At 38.4% G+C, this 19,689-nt stretch overlaps 1 protein-coding gene across 5 annotated transcripts; it reads left to right on the top strand.

The window, feature by feature from the left end:
- The first annotated feature begins 29 nt into the window (after positions 1 to 29).
- LOC102237728 (protein-tyrosine kinase 2-beta-like) lies at positions 30 to 18,005 on the top strand. Of its 5 annotated transcripts, none has more exons than XM_023329868.1 (31): positions 30 to 152; positions 254 to 298; positions 479 to 718; positions 2,864 to 3,042; positions 4,745 to 4,832; positions 4,975 to 5,054; positions 5,142 to 5,204; positions 5,345 to 5,399; positions 5,489 to 5,629; positions 5,845 to 5,916; positions 6,480 to 6,581; positions 7,370 to 7,487; positions 7,639 to 7,678; positions 7,950 to 7,981; positions 8,138 to 8,185; positions 8,815 to 8,909; positions 9,620 to 9,701; positions 11,454 to 11,554; positions 11,685 to 11,800; positions 12,107 to 12,207; positions 12,330 to 12,419; positions 13,826 to 14,030; positions 14,112 to 14,202; positions 14,583 to 14,621; positions 14,841 to 14,960; positions 15,119 to 15,151; positions 16,265 to 16,289; positions 16,886 to 16,926; positions 17,008 to 17,142; positions 17,247 to 17,327; positions 17,481 to 18,005. In XM_023329868.1, the coding sequence occupies exons 3-31, from the start codon at positions 515 to 517 to the stop codon at positions 17,727 to 17,729; spliced, it is 2,826 nt and encodes a 941-aa protein (XP_023185636.1). In that variant the 5' UTR covers positions 30 to 152; positions 254 to 298; positions 479 to 514; the 3' UTR covers positions 17,730 to 18,005. The 5 variants fall into 5 exon arrangements, with proteins under 5 accessions (XP_023185636.1, XP_023185635.1, XP_014328920.1 ...); XM_023329867.1 differs by having other exon boundaries at positions 254 to 311; positions 393 to 718; XM_014473434.2 differs by having other exon boundaries at positions 30 to 298.
- Positions 18,006 to 19,689: the final 1,684 nt, after the last annotated feature.

Below are 19,689 nucleotides of genomic sequence, written 5' to 3'. Positions count from 1 at the left end.
GCCACTGTTATAAGAAACAGGCTGTGACAGTCACAGTGGTTTCATCAGGCATGTCAGTTTTTCTGTAGCTGCCCTTCAACTTCCTTATTCAGCCCTCTGTGCGTTTCCTCTTTCAGCAACTGATATTATTCCCCTTCAGCACTCTGCTTTAGGTGATTCTTCGCTTTCGAGCTGCAAAACTGAGCTACTTGTCTGCTTTTATTCGAGTGATGTTGAGGTCGGTGTCGCTGAACTTAGTTGTGTTCGGTTTTAGAGATCTGGAAGGGGCTTTCTGATCCGTGGAAGGAGAAGACGACGGGTGAGAGCAACAGGTCCGCAGCGCAAACAGAACAATTTGGTGATCTGCTCTCTTAACTTATTTTAACTGTGACCAACTCTCTTGTGCTTTTCAGCTCCAATGCCGCCCTTCAGGTTTTCTTTATGAGGGAGAAGGAAGCATCAGAGTGAAACAGTGACAGTCATGTGCGTCTTTCTGCAGTAGTCTACGTGCCCTGCGTCCGCTTCTGTGTGAACAATGTCAGGCGACATCAACACCTTGACCTGGAGGAGCATGTCTCCCACCAGCCCGACAAATTCCTCGGATATGTCTCCCACCATGCACATGGGCAGGGAAAGCTTCTTCCTGGTGAAGATTATCAAAGTCTGCTTCCTCAGCAACAGCTCCAACCTGGGGAAGAACTTCAAGCTGGTCCGCTGTGAGGAGGGCTGGACGATCAAGGTATGCTCCTCTGTTTATTTCCAACCCGTCTTTAATTACAGCAACACACTGTGAAAAGTAAGTCAAGATAGAGGAAATAAACAGCCAAAAGGTTGTGTAATGGTGCACCATTAACCGACCTTTCAGGTTTCCATCTCTGAAGACTCTCTGCTCTTCTGCTCACTTCAGCATGGCAGCTAAACATTATTTAGATGCTCTTCAAACTTAAAACATAAGAATCTCATGAAGTGTTTGGGTCTTTCTCACAATCCAAGGCAATTCATTTAAATTCAAGTCATGTTGCCAAATGTAAAGTGAATTTCTGTCAGAGAGACTAGTCTTCAACTAGCAGTAATTCCCAGTGGTGAACAAGCATGCGGCAACAACGGAAAGGAACGACTCACTTTTAACAGGAAGAGGAAGATGCCTCGTCCACACGAGAACGTTTTCATCCACACAGAAACTCAAAGAAGAGACAAAAACACAATTTTTGGCAAAAAAAACAAAGCGAGACTGGAGTCTTTTGTGTGAAGGGATGACAAAGTCAAGCTTCTTCTCTGTGTTACATTGAATTATACAACTAATCCACTACAAGATGGCGAATATGCAATCCGGCACTGTTGGTGTCATGCAAGTCTAGGATTATAGGTCAGGTTAGCGGGTGAGTTAATACATCAGTGTTTTCAGAAAATAGGTGTTTTCACTGTCCACACAAATATCTGAGAGCAAACTTTTCACTCTGGAACCCCCCAAAAAATGTTTCCCATTGTTGGAAGAAAATAAATTCCCATGTGTCCACTACGAAGAAAGTTTCACCAAATAGTTAAAGTGTGAATACATTACATAATTTTGGATAATTTCAGAGTCAAGTTAAAGAGAGGTTTGCCATTTCAGAAGGGATGACGTTGTTTGATTATTCTCTAGTCTATGCAGCACATTCAATCTTAGACAGCAATTTGGATACCACAGAAAAACGTTTGCCTATTTGATTACTCAACCTGATGTGGCAGTGTGGTTACATTTCACACACAGCATCATAAAAATTTGTATGTTAAATTATCTATGCTAGAAAGTACATATTTGGTCATTTCTTAGAAACGTTTTTGACACTCGCAGCATAGTCATCATTGCTGGAGGAACTTTTGTCATGGCGGCTGCTTTATTTATCATCACTTTCAAAGCAACACTATTAAAACCTCTATTAAAAACTACTGAGCATCCTCACTACAACATTTACTTGCTTAAACAGGTGCCACGTGACAGAAACAAATGGAAATTTATATAAATTTTTTAATTTGTATCGTTTCAAATCCCTGCTACGGATAGCTGTGCTGCACCGTTAACAGCAGCTTGTACGTCAACAAGCGCTCTGTTTAGCTTCAACTTTGCTCTTCATTATTTCTGTTCCCTTCTATATCAGCAGTGCAGGTGAGAACATGAGTATAACTTAATTGTCAAAATGCTCGTTCAGGTAAAACTGAAAATATTTTATTATCAATGCACTGTAGTGAAGCCGACTGTTGAAGTTGAGGTTGCTGAAGGAATAAATAACTTTTCAAGTTTAAAATTGGATTTCAGGAGGCTTTCTTATTATTTTTTCTTAATCAAAAGTTGTTCATTGAAGCTTAGCTGGTTTCCTTATGAGGGCTGCAGCCCCAGCTTACCTGAATTCCTCAGTTAGGATGAATAGATACTGTCCTACGCTGCTGTCCTCTAAGCTTTATTCAGCTGTGTTATTAATTTTTCCTATAAACAAACATTTCCAATAATCTCAGCATTGTCTGGCTGTTTGTCCACTGTTTTTCTCGGCTTGTAAAAGGGAGTTCCCTCAGTTCAGACTTGATGTAGATGCCTTGCAAAGGGTTAATCTTTCTGGAGCCCTCAGCACATCTTCTGCTACTTCTGCTTCTATTGCAAACTTCTGCAGCAAACTGATAACATCTCTGCCTTGGTTGTGAGATCGTTTGCACCCAAGTTGCTTTGCTTGTACGAGAGTTTGCTGTCAATACGTTTCCAATTTGCGCCATTAGCTTTGAAAAGTGTCAAAATCAAAGCTGTGGGTTGAGAAAAAAGCCGAGATGAGGATTTACCTCATCCCTTTTTTTCTGGTGGCCATTATCAAAATGTCAAAGAACAATTGCATGCTAATAATTAGTTCTGCTCTAGAACGTCATCCATACGGTGCTGTCCAGTGGCTGTGTGGGTCCGGACATAAAGCACAGCCTCTGTTACGGCCTTCTTCTCAAACACCTCAAGTCTTCAGAGATGCACTGGCTGCATCCCGATCTGACCGTGACCGAGCTTACACATCGCTATGAACAGCAGCACATCGAGGCCGAGTGGAGGTCAGCGACTGCTTTTATTTCTAGTTTTATTTGGTGGAGATGAACTGATATAAACTGCAGATAACGACTCAAATTTCTTAACATTAAACAAATGCTTGCTCTGATGAATGTGAAATATTTTTAGCTTGACAGTTTTACTATAATACTGGTTAAAATAAACACTCCAGGGTTTGTGTGATGTTTCCATTCCTAAATTTCAAACTTTTTCAGACTCAGTTTTATAGATTTTCAAAAAACAAAATGATGACATCATGGACATCTGGGTCTGAATAGCGTGGTATAGCGCTTGTTTTACGCAATTCAAGTAAAAACTAAAGCTAGCTGCTGATTGACCAAATGTGCTTTTATAATGTTGTTTTTTTTCTTCTCTTTTTCTGGACAAATTTGGATGAGATAAAATATATAATGTTAAAAAATCTGGCATAGATCTGGTAAGAAATGAAAACACATCCTTGAATTTGCAGTTTGTGATCAGCAAGAATAATTTAACAAATTTCCAGAAATAAAATTTCAAAGGCTTTGTTTGGACTCTAAACTAAATCTAAAGTAAGACCCTTACACTAGACTTTAAAAAAACAGATACAAGTAAAGTGATCTAAAGGCTGAAAAACATTTTAAAAAAGGGCAGTTTTTATTTTAGAATAATTACATTATCTAACTCAAACATGACTACATGGGAAAGAAAAGCTAGTTTTGATGTGATAAACTAATACAAAAGGTAGTCATCTAAGTAGAAATCATTATAAAAACAGTTTTATCAAAATGTAAGCTTTTATCTTTTAGATGAGATAACATCTGTGTTCATTTCCCCCCATACTTTAGTTATTAGGTCAATTCTCATAATTCAAAGAAACCCTGACAATCTATAAAAGTGGAATAAAATCTTTTTTATTTACAACCATATTGTTTATAGTTATTTTTAAAATGTCTGTGCAGTGAATGCAAGTCAAATTTCTTGGTTGTGAGCAGAAATTTGGCCAATAAAGCTGATTCTGATGCTGACAAATGCAGACCTGGTAATGCAGTTCGGCTCATAAACAAGTTCAAACATATCAGCGCTTTAAATTTAACTTTTTGCACTGGCTGCATGTAGCTATTTTTTCTTATTTGCACCACCACTACTAAAGTTGTATGGTGCACCCATATTTTTACATTTAACTTCAGTTTTAAAGTATTTCACTTTTTTAAAAAAAATCACTGACCATATATGCACTGTTGACTTGTATGCATTTAATTTAATGAACACAAGTTCTTATCTGTTGTACAAGGTAGGGAACTTATTGAAAAGTGTTTAAAGTGCTTCAGTGATATGAAATTTAAACATTAAGTAAATGAATTAAATAAAAGGAAATCCAAATTATAAGTGTATGCGCGATTTAAGTGAACATTTGACACATTATTGTTTGTGCACATATAAATATGCGCTCAATGAGAGAACAAATATAACGGCAAAATTGTCAGCAGGTTAATATGGAAGAATCAGCCTGGAATGGCACTAGTTTGATTTTCAGACACTTCAGGGCATAAGCATACAAAAAAGTTTTGAACTGTTCTTTCCCTCATCAGTGCTATATCCAGTGTGTATCTGACTCACCTTAGCCCTTCATGATCCCTGATTGATTTACACAACAATATGGGCTTGCATGTCAGAGTCCTGCATATTCTATTTCCGATTAGCTAATTAAGATGTTTGTCTATACAGATATGACCTGAGGATCAGATACATCCCGTCAGACTTCATGGAGACCTTTATGGATGACAGAACAACCATGCTCTACTTTTACCAACAGGTCAAATATCTACAGCTATCCACCTTTTAAGAATTTCCAGATTACTTTTTACATGACAGGAAATTCATTAAACATCAGGGTTAAACTAAGATCCTGCTAAAAATGTTTGGTTAATATCAAAAAAGCTTTTTATGATCGACAGGTACGAAGTGATTACATGCAAAATTATGCCTCCAAAGTCAGCGATGGGATGGCCTTACAGCTTGGTTGTTTGGAGATCAGGTAAAGAAAGGCTGATGTGAGGTTTAAAGAAGAAGACGGAAATGTCGTGTTGGTACTGACAGCTAAATCCCGATGTTGTTGCTGCAGGAGGTTCTACAAGGACATGAATCCAAATGGACTGGAGAAAAAGTCCAACTTTGAACTGCTGGAGTAAGTAAAGACTTTATGATCTTTCAGGAAAATAGTGTTCAAGCAGGCAGAGGTGCATCTGGAAGTCATTTGATCTAAGCATAACATTGTACACCATTGTAGCAGTAAAAACACCAACATTTATTCACTCCGCTCTTTAGGAAGGAAGTAGGGCTGGACCTGTTCTTTCCCAGAGAGCTCATGGAGAGCATGAAGGTACAGTCACCTCCAGATCACTGGTCATTTTGTTCTCACCACTAATTCAACAACGAATGATGCCGTCTGTCTGTGTGGTCGCGGGCCAGACCAAGCAGCTGCGTCGGCTGATCCAGCAGACCTTTCAGAGCTACTCGACGTTTCAGCAGGACCAGTGCATGGCCAAGTTCTTCACCACTTTGTCTCAGTGCTACAGCATCACTGAGGAAAGATACGGCTGCCAGCTGGTGGTGAGCTGTCTTATGACATCATGCGTTAATCAATCTGGACAATCTGGAACATTTAGGTGTCCCTCAAAATCATAAACATAAGACATACTTTCTCAAAGCCATGAATGAGTTTTATTTTGTATGTATTGAGAGATATAAAAGATGTTTGCCTTTCAGAAAAAGCAGAAAAGTGCTATTTAACATACTATTTGTTTCTGCCTCATCCTTTTCTGTAGCACGGCTGGAATCTAGCTATAGACTTGGTCATAGGAGCCAGTGGGATCAGTCAACAAACGGATAACTCAAAAGTGAGTGAAAATCTTCTCATCGTCCAATTTATTAATCATACCAGCTGATTTCTTCAATTATTTTAGCAAACAATATTCTAAAATGTTAAATATTTCTCCACTTGTACTGTGGATCCCTGCGACCCCTCTGGAGTATTTGGACTTTTTAAGCTGACTAAGTGACAATTTGTTCCTGGTTTTGGGATATTTGCTTTGATTGTTTTTCTCTAATCTACTTTACTTATAGTCAACAACAGGGAAATGTTGCTCAGACGTATTTTGGCTTGTTCAAGGGCCATAGTCAGAACTACATCTAAGAGATAAATGATGGAGTGTAAATTCTTAAAATGCCTTTTCAAACTATTTACCTCCATAAAACATGAAAGAAAGAAAAAAGAAACTAACTACCACAAAAAAAATTGATGGTTAAGAAAAAGGAAGTAAGTTGGGCTAAAATGGCAACATGTAGGTGTGATGTTGGGGTTTAATTAGTCAAGGCACCAACTTCAGCTCTTTATTGCTTCGACTTCACTATCAGTTCCAAAGTTCATCAGTCTTAACTAGAAATACTATTTGTTCTGCAGCCCGTCTGTCTGGCCAAGTTCTCTGACGTTCGCAGCATCTCCTGCACCGCTGAGCCTGACGGCCGCGCTCTCCTCACCGTGCACATAGAGGGATCCAAACAGGTAGCACTTCACTTCATGACTCAGCAGTTTCACAATTAGAGTAGCAGGAGAAAGTCATGCAATGATGGGTATAACGCAAAGCACTCGCATGGCTTCTCTGATCCTCCTCTACACTTTTGTGCATGCAAACATACTAAATGTGGTTCTTCTCTGCAACTAAATTAATGCATCTCTTTCTTTGGTTTGAACCAGTTCCTCATGTCTTCGCATGCTTATCTAATGATTACTCAGTAGCTAACCAGGAGACACTGAAAGAGTCAGTTTGCTGACCAAGCAAAGCTTAAAGAAACAGGAGCTGAAACATACTTAGGATTGGTCAATATAGGGTTATTCTGAGATCCATAAATGAGAAACAAAATATATACTTCTGGTAAACTAGAAAAAACAAGTTTTACCTAAGAATAACAGGAATGTGAATGGCTATTAACAGCCTTAAAAAGGTGTCAGTGGTATTTCTGGTACAAAAATTAAGATTCAAGAGTAATTCTGCCCAAGAATCCTTTTTTTTAAGGAAAGCAAGGTGGAGTTTTAATGTCTAATTTGACAAAAAACCAGCATGGTTCCACTTTTGGACCACTACCTACAACCTCCAGTCATAAAAACTTTTGCTGTTCTAGGAGCGCCAAGCCAAGCTTCTCCGTTTTTTCATATTTCCTTTGCATTTGCATTTGCAAAGGAAATATCAGTAGCCACAGAATTGCTGTGGCTACTGAGTTGCACTGTTTTTGTGGCTTTCAAACAAAACATGTTCACCATAAACGGCTTATCTTTTGTTTTCAATGCCGCAGCCGCTTGCAGTGAACATTTCCTCCCTGGCCGTAGCAGAGAACATGGCCGACCTGATCGATGGCTACTGCCGACTGGAAGGAAAAGCCGAAAAATCGCTCATGATCAGACCTAACAAAGGTACGATCACAGTAGGTCGCAGGGCAAAATCACGATCCAACCACTGTGGCATAAATACAAAAAAAGAAAAAATGTACTTAAAGAAAAAGTCCAGCTTCGCAGCCTTGACGTCACTAAGTCATAATGAAAGTGTTGTAATTGGTTTTCACAGGAAGAGACACAAGACCAAAGCTTCCTGACATACCTCAAAGGTGATTATTATGAGTCAAGTTTCAAAAATGTTCATGACACTCAAACTTTTGTTTTTAAATACACCAAAAGCAAAAACTGTGTAGGTGTTTTTTTGTTTGTTTTGTGCTTCCTCTTTTCCTCTGCATTTTATTTTACATTTTCTTTCATGTTCCTCTCTGTTTGACCAAAATGTCATGCAAGCATTACTTGCAACTGACTCCTTTTTACAACAGCTGCATTAATATTATTTATTGAACACCAAACCAAGATTTTCTCTGCATGTCATTCCAGGGCTGGTCCCACTGGCCCAGATAGCGGTCTAAGTAAGTCAATATCTTCATTTATAAACTGAACAGACTCTCACGACTTGAGTTTTTACTTGCATTTCCCTATTCTAACTACATTTAGAAAGGTTTTAATTGATGAATAAATGCTGAATGTTACTGCTGTTTTAATTTTCTTTTTCCCTTCATTTTTAGGTTCAGATATTTATGCAGAGATCCCAGAACAGACCACAAAGTATGATGGTAAGTAATAATTCATCTTAAATTAGGCAAATAATGTAGCATTATTCACATGCAGCATTGTTCACAGATAATCACAAAGTGCTTCATAATGGCCAAGAGTACAAATTAAAAAAACAACAAAAAATTTAACAAAATAAAGAAAATGCTATAATATAAAAAATCTTAAGGAAAATTATGTTTAAATTTGTGCTATAAGACGCTCATAAAAATGCGACAGCAACCGTGTCACGCAACGCTGGAGACCAACTGAGGTTTAACCGGTGGGAGGACGAAGCAAGAATAGGTTGAACAAAATTCTCGAAAAGCCCCTTGAGTTAAACAAGTCTCCATGACGACCGTTAGATGCTATCTACAAGTGCATATTAATAAATTAGAGACACAATCTCAAAACTATTTCTGTTCAAAGCGGTCCAACAGTCTTCAAACTCAGCCTCAAAGCAGAAGCTCGCTTCATACATACCATAATATTATGCAACTGTAATTCATTTGCTTTAGCTGTGGATGCTTTTCCAAGGGGCTCCAAGTGTGGAGGGCATTCGGTAGCACAGCTACATCTTTAAGGTTCTTCTGGATAATCTTATTCGAGGAAATTTCTTTCCTTGATTTGTTTTTGCTTTTTTTGTGCTTAGACAAACATCGGATCTCCAGAGATGACATCTTTGTAGGTCGGATCCTCGGCGAGGGATTTTTTGGTGAAGTCCAAGAGGGAGTTTACAAATGTCCAGTGAGTTTGTCTTGTTTTAAAGTGCTTTCATAGGTTGCTATTAGGGCAGGGCGATAAATCAGTTTTATTGATTCATTAAAATTTTGGTTTTTGAAGATTTAATTTGAGGAAAATGCGTTTTTCCACCAACTTGGGTTTCCATAGTTCATAGTGATGTCAGCATGTCAAAAGTCCACCATCTTGTTTGACAGCTTCTATTTAGTTGGACTTTGAATTCAGGTAACTCTAAACGAAACATAAAGATCAGGCTGTTGTTTAGAAAAATAGATTCATAATGTAACAATAAAGTCAAAATAATACAAAAACGTTGTATTGTTAGGAGAATTAAGTACTAATTTTACAAAAAAAAAGAAAAAAATATATCACTCAAGCTCGTTTCTCATTAAAGCAAATTTTTTCTTGTTATTTTGTTTTGTTACACTCATGTAGCCTGGTCCTAACACTTAATCATATAACTCAAAGAAGGAATGATGGAAGTAAAAGCCACTTTTTGAAAATATTTTCTGTCATTTGTAATTTCTTTTTTTTTTTTTTTTTTTTTTGGCTTAAAGAGATTTTATCTTTAAGCCAAATCGCCCAGCCATAGTCGCTTCTGTACGTACTTTTCTATCAGCACTAAACTCACCCTAATCTCCACACTGCCTCAACTGCACTGTAAGTCTTTCTGAAAACACTGAATGAGTTGCTATAGTGATGACGTGTGTTTGCAGAGCGGAGAGAGAACTCGCGTGGCAATCAAAACATGCAAAGACTGCTCGGCGGACGTGAAGGAGAAGTTTCTAAGTGAAGCTGGTGAGTGCGCGGCTCCTGCAGTGATTGTTTCCTGCTCAGACCCATTCAGAGAGTTTCTCCATTACTCACGTCTCAACCATTCTTCATGTCAACGCTGATGATGATGAGACCGAAACATTAGCAACCTTCTTCTGCTGCTTTTAATAGAAAACACATCAGGGAGGTGTTTATTTTGCAGAAACATGATTTTAAAAGGAAAGGTGAAACGAAACATTGCCGTTTGCTTGTTTGGACGCTACGTGTTCTTGATCAGAGAGCCGTTTTCTCTGACTTCCTGTTGTCTGCTTGTGGTTTTGTGAAATAGGCTTATATAGAAACCACAGCTCCTGCGGGGAGAATCTAAACAGGCTTCTTTCAGGCTTTAATTTAGGTGGGTGTTTTTAAAAACTGATCATCTAATTTAGAGCAAACTGATAGAGAATTTGATTCATTTAAACCGATTCCTTACTTGCCATAAGCTTCAATCTATTTTATTGCAATTTTGAGACAGAAGATAAAGTAGTGCAGAAAAAGGATAAATTGGTTTTGCAAAATTAATTAAAACTTCTGAAAAGTGTAGCATTTATTTAGCTTTCTTTACTCTGCTACCTCCAAATAAAATCCAATCCTACTCTCTTCAGTAGTTACCCTAAGTAGCCACTTAGGGGTCACACCAAATAAATAGAAGAATGAGCTCAAAATGTTTTCACCTACATGCAAAATTTCATATGCATCTTAATTTTTAATTGCAAAAAGTGTGACAGTTGTTTAACATTTCACAATTATGCCATATGTGGTACTTTGTGTTGATTCTATCATATAAAATTCCAATAAAATACATTGTTGTGGCTGTAATATAGCAAAATGTGAAACATTTGAAGCGGTTTCAGTACTTTCACAGGAACCTCGAGTATAACACTTTTACAGTTCTAGGTTAGAATCTATCACCTGCATCTCTTTAATTTTGGTTTCTAGCTGTGGTTGTGGCTGCTAATTGTGGGGCTCATCATGCTGTAAACTGCTAAGTGCTTCACTACCAACTAACACTGAGAACTTGCTGCTATGTAGGTTAGCCAAACACACTATCATATATGGCGTCCACCAAAACATTGGCTTATAACTTGGTGGATAAACTTTTGTTGCCATGGGTTTACGTTTTGGATTATTAAAAAAATGCTTCACTCTTGTGCTTAGATGTAAATGTTGTTCATTCGGTCAAATTCAGCATTTTTCTCGGTTAAGGTGACAAGTTTGGCTTTACTCTGGGCGGGCTGACTCTCCGTAATGAACCATCAACTATGTGCAGTTCAGTATTTGCAGATTCACCCAGAAGGTTGGGTGAACCTTCTGTTGGAGGTATCTACAAATTATTTGCAGAAAATCCGCCAACTCGCAGAACTTTTTCGAAGAGCTAAAATATTTAAAAACAAATTCAGCTTGGGAAGCTGAAATAACTAGGCATAATGCTACCTGATGTGCTATTAGCTGCTGTTTCCAAAGCAGCCAATCGAGGAGAGCCGTTTATTTCCCTTGGTACCGATTGGATGTACCTTCAAATTCAATTTCAATAATATGGATGCCAAAAAGAAATTAAGAGTAAAAATAGGGAAGATGTTAGAAGTTGATGTTAGCTTTTGTGGTAATGCTGAGAAGTTTTCCACTATGTCAAAAAAAACAAAACAAAACAAAAAAAAACACCATAGGTAACATCTGTATTACAGATAATTTACAAATGTTATGTGTTATTGATGTATGTTAATTCGTTTATTGCAGATCTCATGAAAAACCTGGACCACCCTCACATTGTGCGTCTCATCGGAGTCATTGAGGTCGATCCAGTCTGGATTGTCATGGAGCTCTACGAACATGGAGAGGTGTGGTTCTGAGTTCAGACTGTAAAGCTGTGCTTAAAAGCAACATGAGCAGCTCCTCATGCATCTAGTCTGATTATCACAACCAGTACAGTTAGTCATTGTTATGCTCATGTGTCTGTTTATCTGCAAGCTGGGAAACTACCTTGTGGAGCAGCAGTACATCCTCACCGCAGCAAAGTTAACACAGTACTGTCTACAAATCTGCAAAGCCTTGGCTTACCTAGAGGGACTCAACATGGTACACAGGTAACATCGCTAAAGTGAAGAAACAAGCAACTGAGGCTTTTTTAAATTTGTACCTTACTTTTCTATGTTGATTAAAGTCCGGGGACTTTAGTTAGCAATCAATAATCCCTTTAACAACCACGAAAGTTCTGTATTTAAGAAAGTTAAGTGGAAAGAAAAGGTACACTAGCAACAGGGATAACTCTTGCTTTCTGTTCTTTCCATATAAGCAACTCAGCAAATGTCTTCCAGAAATCTTTAAGCCTCTTCAATGTTTCTGAAATTATATTTTTATTTCTATTTTTCTACCACTCTTTGTGTTCGCAGAGATATAGCCGTAAGAAATATCCTGGTTGCATCCGCTGAATGTGTTAAGCTCGGAGATTTTGGACTGTCTCGTTACGTTGATGAACAAGAATATTATAAAGGTACATAAACGCAACTGCCCTGAATGCATTCATCTGTTTTTTTTTATTTGTTTTATAAATGTTAGTAACACAATTTAACTTTCAATGCATTTTTGAATCCTGTTCTCTTCCTTTATGTGCAGCCTCTGTCAGTCGATTACCGATCAAATGGATGGCTCCAGAATCCATCAATTTTAGACGCTTCACCTCAGCCAGCGACGTCTGGATGTTTGGTAATGAGAAAACACATCTTCATACTAACTAGAGACTTCATGAAAAGTCTCTTTACACTTTTCATTTTAATTTTTAAACCTATTTATGTAGGCATGATCTGTAAAAGAAAACCATGGAGCAAACCCTGAATGAAACCGAACAAGTGAAATCAGTTCTAAATACTGAAACCATATGGGAGTAAAACCCTCCCACGTAAAACTCACTGAATCAAGCCTCTTCATGTTGACACATCATGTTATTTTTTTTATGGTCAGAGCAGTCTGTGTGAAGCTCACCGCAGTGACAAAAAATACATACATGCATCATAGCGTTCCTCCCAACAACTCACCAGAAGAAATCTCTTTTTTTTTTGTCATTAGTTAACACTCACCTAGAGTGTGCTCTCCTCCACAGAAAAGCAATGGGACTAAATTAGTGCTCATAGTATCTAGCACAGGGGTGGGCACTCCTGGTCCTCGAGGGCCGGTGTCCTGCAACTCTTAGATGTCTCCCTGGTCCAACACACCTGAATCCAACAGCTGAATCTCCCCCTAAGTGCAGTCAAGTTCTCCAGAGTCCTGTTAACGACCTCATTATTTGACTCAGGTGTGTTGAAGTAGAGATGCATCTAAAAGTTGCAGGACACCGGCCCTCGAGGACCAGGAGTGCCCACCCCTGATCTAGCAACTTGGAAAGTTTCTAGATGAAGTTTCTCTGTTTGTTAGTCAAACGTCTGATTAGTGTTTTAGAAACTGCATGTAAATTATAAAGGATGGAAAGCTAACAGCTGTTGAGAAAATGGCTTCCAACAGAATTAGTGTGTCAACGTACACAAGAGAAAAACGTGCCCTAGTTTAAGAGGAAAAAAGGTGCAGCTCCTAAAAAAAGTATTCAAACCTCTTAAAAAATGTAAGTTTTTATAAGAGCATATTTGTAAAGTAGAAGGAAAACAGCACAATTTTCAGAATCTTGGCAAGTAAAAATTTAAAAGTGTGGCGTACATTCAGACCGAGTCTCTCTTCCTGTGCTACAACAAGATAATGTCAGAATACTTTGGTTCTGTGCATCATTTTGAATCTATAAATAGAACGGCACAACCACAAACCCAGCAATACTAAGTTTGTGGGGAACAAGAACATTTTTAGTGAAGCGGCTAAGAGGCCTAAGGCAATTCTGCAGGAGTTACCGGCTCCCAAAGCTCCAAGAAGCAGATGAATAAAGATGAATAGAGTGACCAGAACTGAAGCAACATTTCTTTGAGATACGGACTAAAATCAAAAGTCAGAGATGACTACTTGGTAAAGCTGCTGCTCTTATTGAAGAATTTTCAAACCAAATATATTAAACCCATCACCTGATTTATGTCTTTCGATACTCTACCAGATTTAAACACCGACAAAGTCAACCATGGGTGTGTCTTCAACAGGTGTGTGTGTTTGGGAGATCTTCTCGATGGCCCAGCAGCCGTTTTACTGGCTGGAGAACGGACAGGTGATCAACCAGCTGGAGTCCGGAGTCCGGCTCCACAAACCCCAGCAGTGCCCTCCTCCCATCTACGGCCTGCTCACCCGCTGCTGGGCCTATGAGCCGCACAGCCGCCCCACCTTCAGGGACCTCGTCCTCTCCTTCAGGTGCACTCACACACTCCTCCAAATGTCGGGCTTTTACTTCAGTCGCGGTTGGATTGTTTACACATGCTTGCTATTTGACAGTGAGATCCATAAGATGGAGTTGGAGCAGGAAACGGATGTAAGAGTAAGGTCCCAGTCTTTCTCCTCCACGCGCACAGAGCCACCGCCAAAGGTACCAGACGTCAAACTGTGTCAACATGAGCTTGTGTTGGTGTGAAACGCTGACTGAAACAGCAACGCTTATTTTTAATCTTTATTGTGTGATGGAATATTTAAATAAGCCAAAGTTCTCACCTCTGATTCTGAATAGCTAACAACTTTTCTCACCTCGGTGCTGCCAGTTTTAGAAAGAAATAGATTAAAAGTGACTGCACTACCTTCAATGGCCACTAGGTGGTGCATCTTCAATTTTCCTCTGAGTCATAAATTCTTTATTTTAAGAATTCGTTCAGATTGATGTTGTATTAATGCTCTAATTTTCTTCTGTTCAAATTAAATTAACTATTAAATACTCAGCATTAATTTTCTCTTTTTCTGTTTCTCCATCATCAGCCGTCCAGAGCTCAAGGCAACACCCTCGCACACATAAAGGTAACCAAAAAGCAGAAAATTGATTTAAGAGTCGTCTGGTAAAATCCACAGTTAGACTGAAAGTGACCCAGATAAAAATACTAAAAAAAAAAAATAGCAATGCAAGTGGAAAAAGTGCCAGAATGAGGCAAATCGTGAAACTAACAAACTAATGTGGTGGGCTTAAAATACCTCCCTCAAAAAATGGTGACATTTCATTTGCATTCGTGTGCTTTTCAGGCTCCAGAGAAAGACAGCAGGATGTTGTGGGAGAAAGAAAGAATGGAGGACACTTTACAGAGACAGAGGCGAGAGATGATGATGGACCATCAGTGGCTGGAGCAGGAAGAGAGACAACTGGTGAGACATGTCGCTCGCTCGCACCAAAACACGTACACCTTAACCTGAGCTATTGCCGACAAACTGACTACCACCGTTAGAAACCTTTTTTTTTTTCAACTTCTGCACACTGCTGCATTCACTGACGCAGAATCATGTTGGTTTTCTTTGGCTCATAGGATCCTATGGTGAGACAAGATTCACTAACCAAGGTATTTTTTCCACCACTTTCTCAATAGCACATGTAATATTAATTGTAAATTTGGACTATGCTTTTTTTTATTTAGCAGTTTATACAACAGAACCAGATAAAAAAAAAAGTGTGGAAGTTTGAATTCATTGTGGATTTTCTGCACAAGGTGTAATTTTATAAGCTCAGATATATGCATACACCCCCACAAATATCTGGTTAAATATCTCTGTGCAAGGTGCAAAATAATCACATGTCTGCAGACGACAATTAAAAAAAAATACTTTATCTATCCCAAAAGAAATATAAATGTTGTATCTCATATCATCCAAAGAAACGAACTGTTTCCAAACTGTTTCCAGCTTAAATGTATCAGGGGTGTCTAAAGTGAGGCCCTCTGAATCCTTTTATTTTATTTCAAGTCCTGTCATATCCTGCAGATGGACAAAATATGTATTTTTCCAAGAGATTTTTCACTAATATTTTTAAATCTTCTTAAATTCAAACATTTTCTGCAATATCATTTCAATTTATTTTTATTTAAAGTTATTGTGAAGTGGAAAGACTAAAACTTTTTCTTTTTGATAAGAGTGTCTCCCTGAATTTATTCTAGTTCAAAAAATTTCAGAAACGGTCTGCTTTTCTTTCTATGTTTAGGATCTATGAGGATTTACAGGTTATTTCTCTCCAGTGATTTGACTCCAATATTTGTTGTTATTAAAATATTGTTTGTTTTAAATTTACTGCTGAACAACTAAACATTAAAAATCAAAAATCACTATAATCATTTTTGTATTTTTAATTGGGGGGGGAAAAATGTGGATCATGAGTATTTTGATCTTGGTCAATTTGACCCAAGTGGTCAAATTGACCTATGGGTATGATCTTTTTTTTATTCATATATACTCATATAAAGTTTAACCAAATATTAGTCAGGGTGTAGTATGATTTTATTTGACCTTATGTGAATAAGAGTCCTAAAATAAGTTGGGTCATCCTTGTGTGGGTAAAAGTTGGTCTGGCTCGCCATCATAGGAGCTGCACCAACAAACAACTTTTTACCTCAAAAGATTTTTTTTTTTATTACAGAAATATAACTCATCAAATTTCCTGCTTCTCTATTTTTTTTCTACAGCTTCCTGAAAAAAGCCCAGTAAATGGTGAGCCCTGATCATCGGTTTTATTTGGTTTATTCCCTGAATCCATCAGCTGTATTAAGGAATATGGCTGTTGCATGTTCATTTATTGAGAGAGCAGAAGATCACCAAGCTTCTTTTCTCCATTGTTAATTTAACCAGGACTGTTTTTTGGTTGCACAAGGGACTGCTCTTTGTTTCACTCGCTTCACATCCCTAAAGCGTGTAGTTTCCAGAAAAGAGAGTCTCGATCATACGTTCCTTGCGGGTTTTTACACAAGTCATGACGTCAAAATTCAATGATCAGTTGGGAAAAACAAGGTCATCTAACCTCTCGCTTGGCCTGCGTTTCCCTCTCAGAACATTTTATAATTAGTCATTTGGTTATTGACGTGTGGAGCCAAAGATTTCCAAAGTTCTCTCTGTGTGTGACTCAGACAAGTTTCTATACTCCCCCACAAGTGTCAGACCAGCATTCAGCACTTCTAAATCAAATGAATGGCTTATAACCAAACACATGCACTCAGAGCTACAATGAATCAGCTTAAATCAAAGCTGCAGCGAACATTTTATTAAATATTTTAAAGAATCTTGAGTTAACTTTTGTTTTTTTGAGTCAGGTCCCCCCGAGAAACCCTCAAAGCCTCCCACCGCCTCACAGGTAAAAACTCACTCTCATGTCATTTTCACAAAATGATTCAGGAGGTGGAAGGTTTCAAGGCTCTGTGTCTTGCTGTCACAGACTCGGCCCACAGCCGAGCTGGACCGGTCCGGAGACGAGGTCTACACCGGCGTCATGGCGATGGTGAAGCAGGTGGTGCAGCTGAAGAACGAAGTCAACACTCTGCCCGCCTCGGAGTATCCCACCGCTGTCAAGGTACACTCATCTCCGAGTCTTGGTGACTCCATGTTCATCATTGGTTGTAAATGAAAAGACCAGAAGAGGGCGCTCTTCACTTCTTCTCACTTTGCTGTCTTCAGGCTGTAGGAATCACTCTCCGCAGTCTGATTCAAAGTGTTGATGAGATTCTGCCGTCTCTGCACAGCTCAGTCACCACAGAGGTAAACTTCAGACGTTTACGCCTCATTTATGGGTTTAAAGCTTTATCACGATATTTGTTTGTCACTCGAACAATGGATAAGATAGATAAAAAAAAGGTTTTGAAATGATCTTCAGAGTGATACGACTATCGCTTCATTTCCTACCCATATCAGATCGAAGGTACCAAGAAACTCCTGAACAAAGATCTGGGCGAGCTCATCAACAAGATGCGGCTCGCCCAGCAGAACTCTGTAACCTCGCTGAAGGAGGAGTGTCAGAAACAGATGTTGGCCGCCGCCCACACACTAGCGCTGGACTCCAAAAACTTGCTGGACGCTGTGGACCAGGCTCGGGTCAGGGCCAACCTGGCCAAGCCCAAACCCAACTCCCAAGATGCAGGAGGAGGCGTGCCGGACGAATAAAGGAAAATACATTCCCTGCTTTGTAAATAAAGATTTATGTTTGAAGTTAAACTGAAATAATTATCAGGATATGTGAAACTTTAAAAGCAGCGATTTTGTACTGCTTATTCTCTAGTTTCATTGTTAGAACACTGTAATAATAAGCACTTCCTGTTCCTGACTCGACGGCAAAATATTTTTGTAATATTGATGCATCACAGCAAGTATTTTTTTCTGCAGGCAGAGTTCTGAGTTTGAGCATTTTGTAAATGCTTGAATTAAAAATATATGCACATACTATCTCCTTTTGTCAGTCACTTATTTTACTTCAAGAAGCATTTTGTAAGCACAAATTTGTAGGGCTGAAACGATTAATGGGATTCATTGTGAAATAATCGTCAACTAAATTAGTATTTGATTAATTGTTGAACTGAGGATACAAGCAAAAAAAGGCAAACTGCTAAAAGTACAACATATTGCGAGCTGTTGAAAAGCCAAAACGAGAAGTAGTTGTTTTTTTTTTTTTTGCTTTAGCTGCATCCTTTGCAACAAAAAATAAAGCTTAAGTGCTATGTTTTTACATTTTAGGTTGGGTAAGTTTTAGGTAAGTTTGTTCCTCTTTAAAAAATAATTAATTTCTATTTCATAAAGAATTTCATAATAAAAATCTACAGAATGTGCCAATTGTTTATCTGTTTAATTGATCAATCGTCAAAGAATAAGAATAACTGATTACTAAAATAATTGTTAATTGCAGCCCTACACAAATGCAAACAATTTAAATGTAAATGGATTTTTTTTTCCCAGCAGGGTTTGGAATTGGTCCAAACAGCCAAGGTACCTAAAGTTGGTTCAATGACTATGGTGTTACTGTGCTTCACTGGCCTGACCCGAACCCCAGAGAGAATCTATGGGGCATCATCAGGAGGACGATGAGAGACATAAGACCCACCAACTGCTATCAAAGCAATTGCTGTTTCCTGAACACCTCAGCATAACCACACGCTGGTCGCCTCCATATCACACCACATTGAGGCAGTAATTCATGCAGAAGGAACCCCACCCAAGTATAGTGTGCATAGGCATAGACATGCATAACAAGGGAGGAATGTCTCTAAATGCCAATTTTCAGGCCTTGAGGCTTCATCTGTGTTTGAGAAGTTCCATCTGGTCCTCCTGCACCTTTAGAGATTTTGCATGTTTACGTGAAAATGTCACGTGATTTGAGGTATGGGCATATAAAAAGGTGACAGTACATAAACATTGTTTGGAGAGGGTAGTGCAAAACCTTTATGCATATCACATAGTTATCACATACTTTGTGTGTGATAACAAAGTATGTCTATAATTATGTTTGTCTATAATTCTAAGTTGCATCTTTCTGGTACAGGTCCCAACAGGCTTTGTAAAGCCACCAAACAGGCTCACATTCGCAAACCACATAAAGCATTTTAACTTAGAAAAGAAAACAAGACTGCAACCTCTCCACTGTGGGAAAGACCAAATGATTTTTTCTTTTCTTTCAGATCAAATGCATTATAATATCAGGAAAAATAGTCTGGAGAGATAAAAAGAAAGTCTTTCAAATAGTCATTTCACTGAATTTTATATTAAAAAGATACATAAAAAAACAACTACACATGTTGTTAGTGTGATTATGTGGGGCTGCTTTACTGCTTCAGGAATTGGATGACTTGATTGAATTAATCACTTCTGCTAAACAGCCTTTCCCCGTTATAAATCAAACAACTTGTTAATTATATTTTGTATTTCCTCAGGTTACCTATGACATTAAAGCTGGTTCAATTTAAGTGTGACTACGACTAAAAACAGGAAATCTGTAAAGGGGCAAATACTTTTTTCACCATTATTCAACATGCTGAAAGCAACTAAAAGTCAGCCAATGTTTCCTAACGTACAAAGACTAAATAAGGGTGGAGTTTGGCTCCTTCTCACATGTCCTCAGGGTTGGGCTGTTCTT

Source organism: Xiphophorus maculatus, chromosome 24, assembly GCF_002775205.1.
Source record: "Xiphophorus maculatus strain JP 163 A chromosome 24, X_maculatus-5.0-male, whole genome shotgun sequence".
Classification (NCBI taxonomy): Eukaryota; Metazoa; Chordata; class Actinopteri; order Cyprinodontiformes; family Poeciliidae; genus Xiphophorus; species Xiphophorus maculatus.
This window is presented reverse-complemented; position numbering and strand designations above follow the sequence as displayed.

Coding starts and splice junctions, on each gene's coding strand:
- LOC102237728 (XM_023329868.1), top strand. CDS start 515: ATGTCAGGCGACATCAACACCTTGACCTGGAGGAGCATGTCTCCCACC. Junction 7,982..8,137: donor TGGCCCAGATAGCGGTCTAA/GTAAGTCAATAT, acceptor CTTCATTTTTAG/GTTCAGATATTTATGCAGAG. Junction 11,555..11,684: donor AGCTCTACGAACATGGAGAG/GTGTGGTTCTGA, acceptor TTTATCTGCAAG/CTGGGAAACTACCTTGTGGA.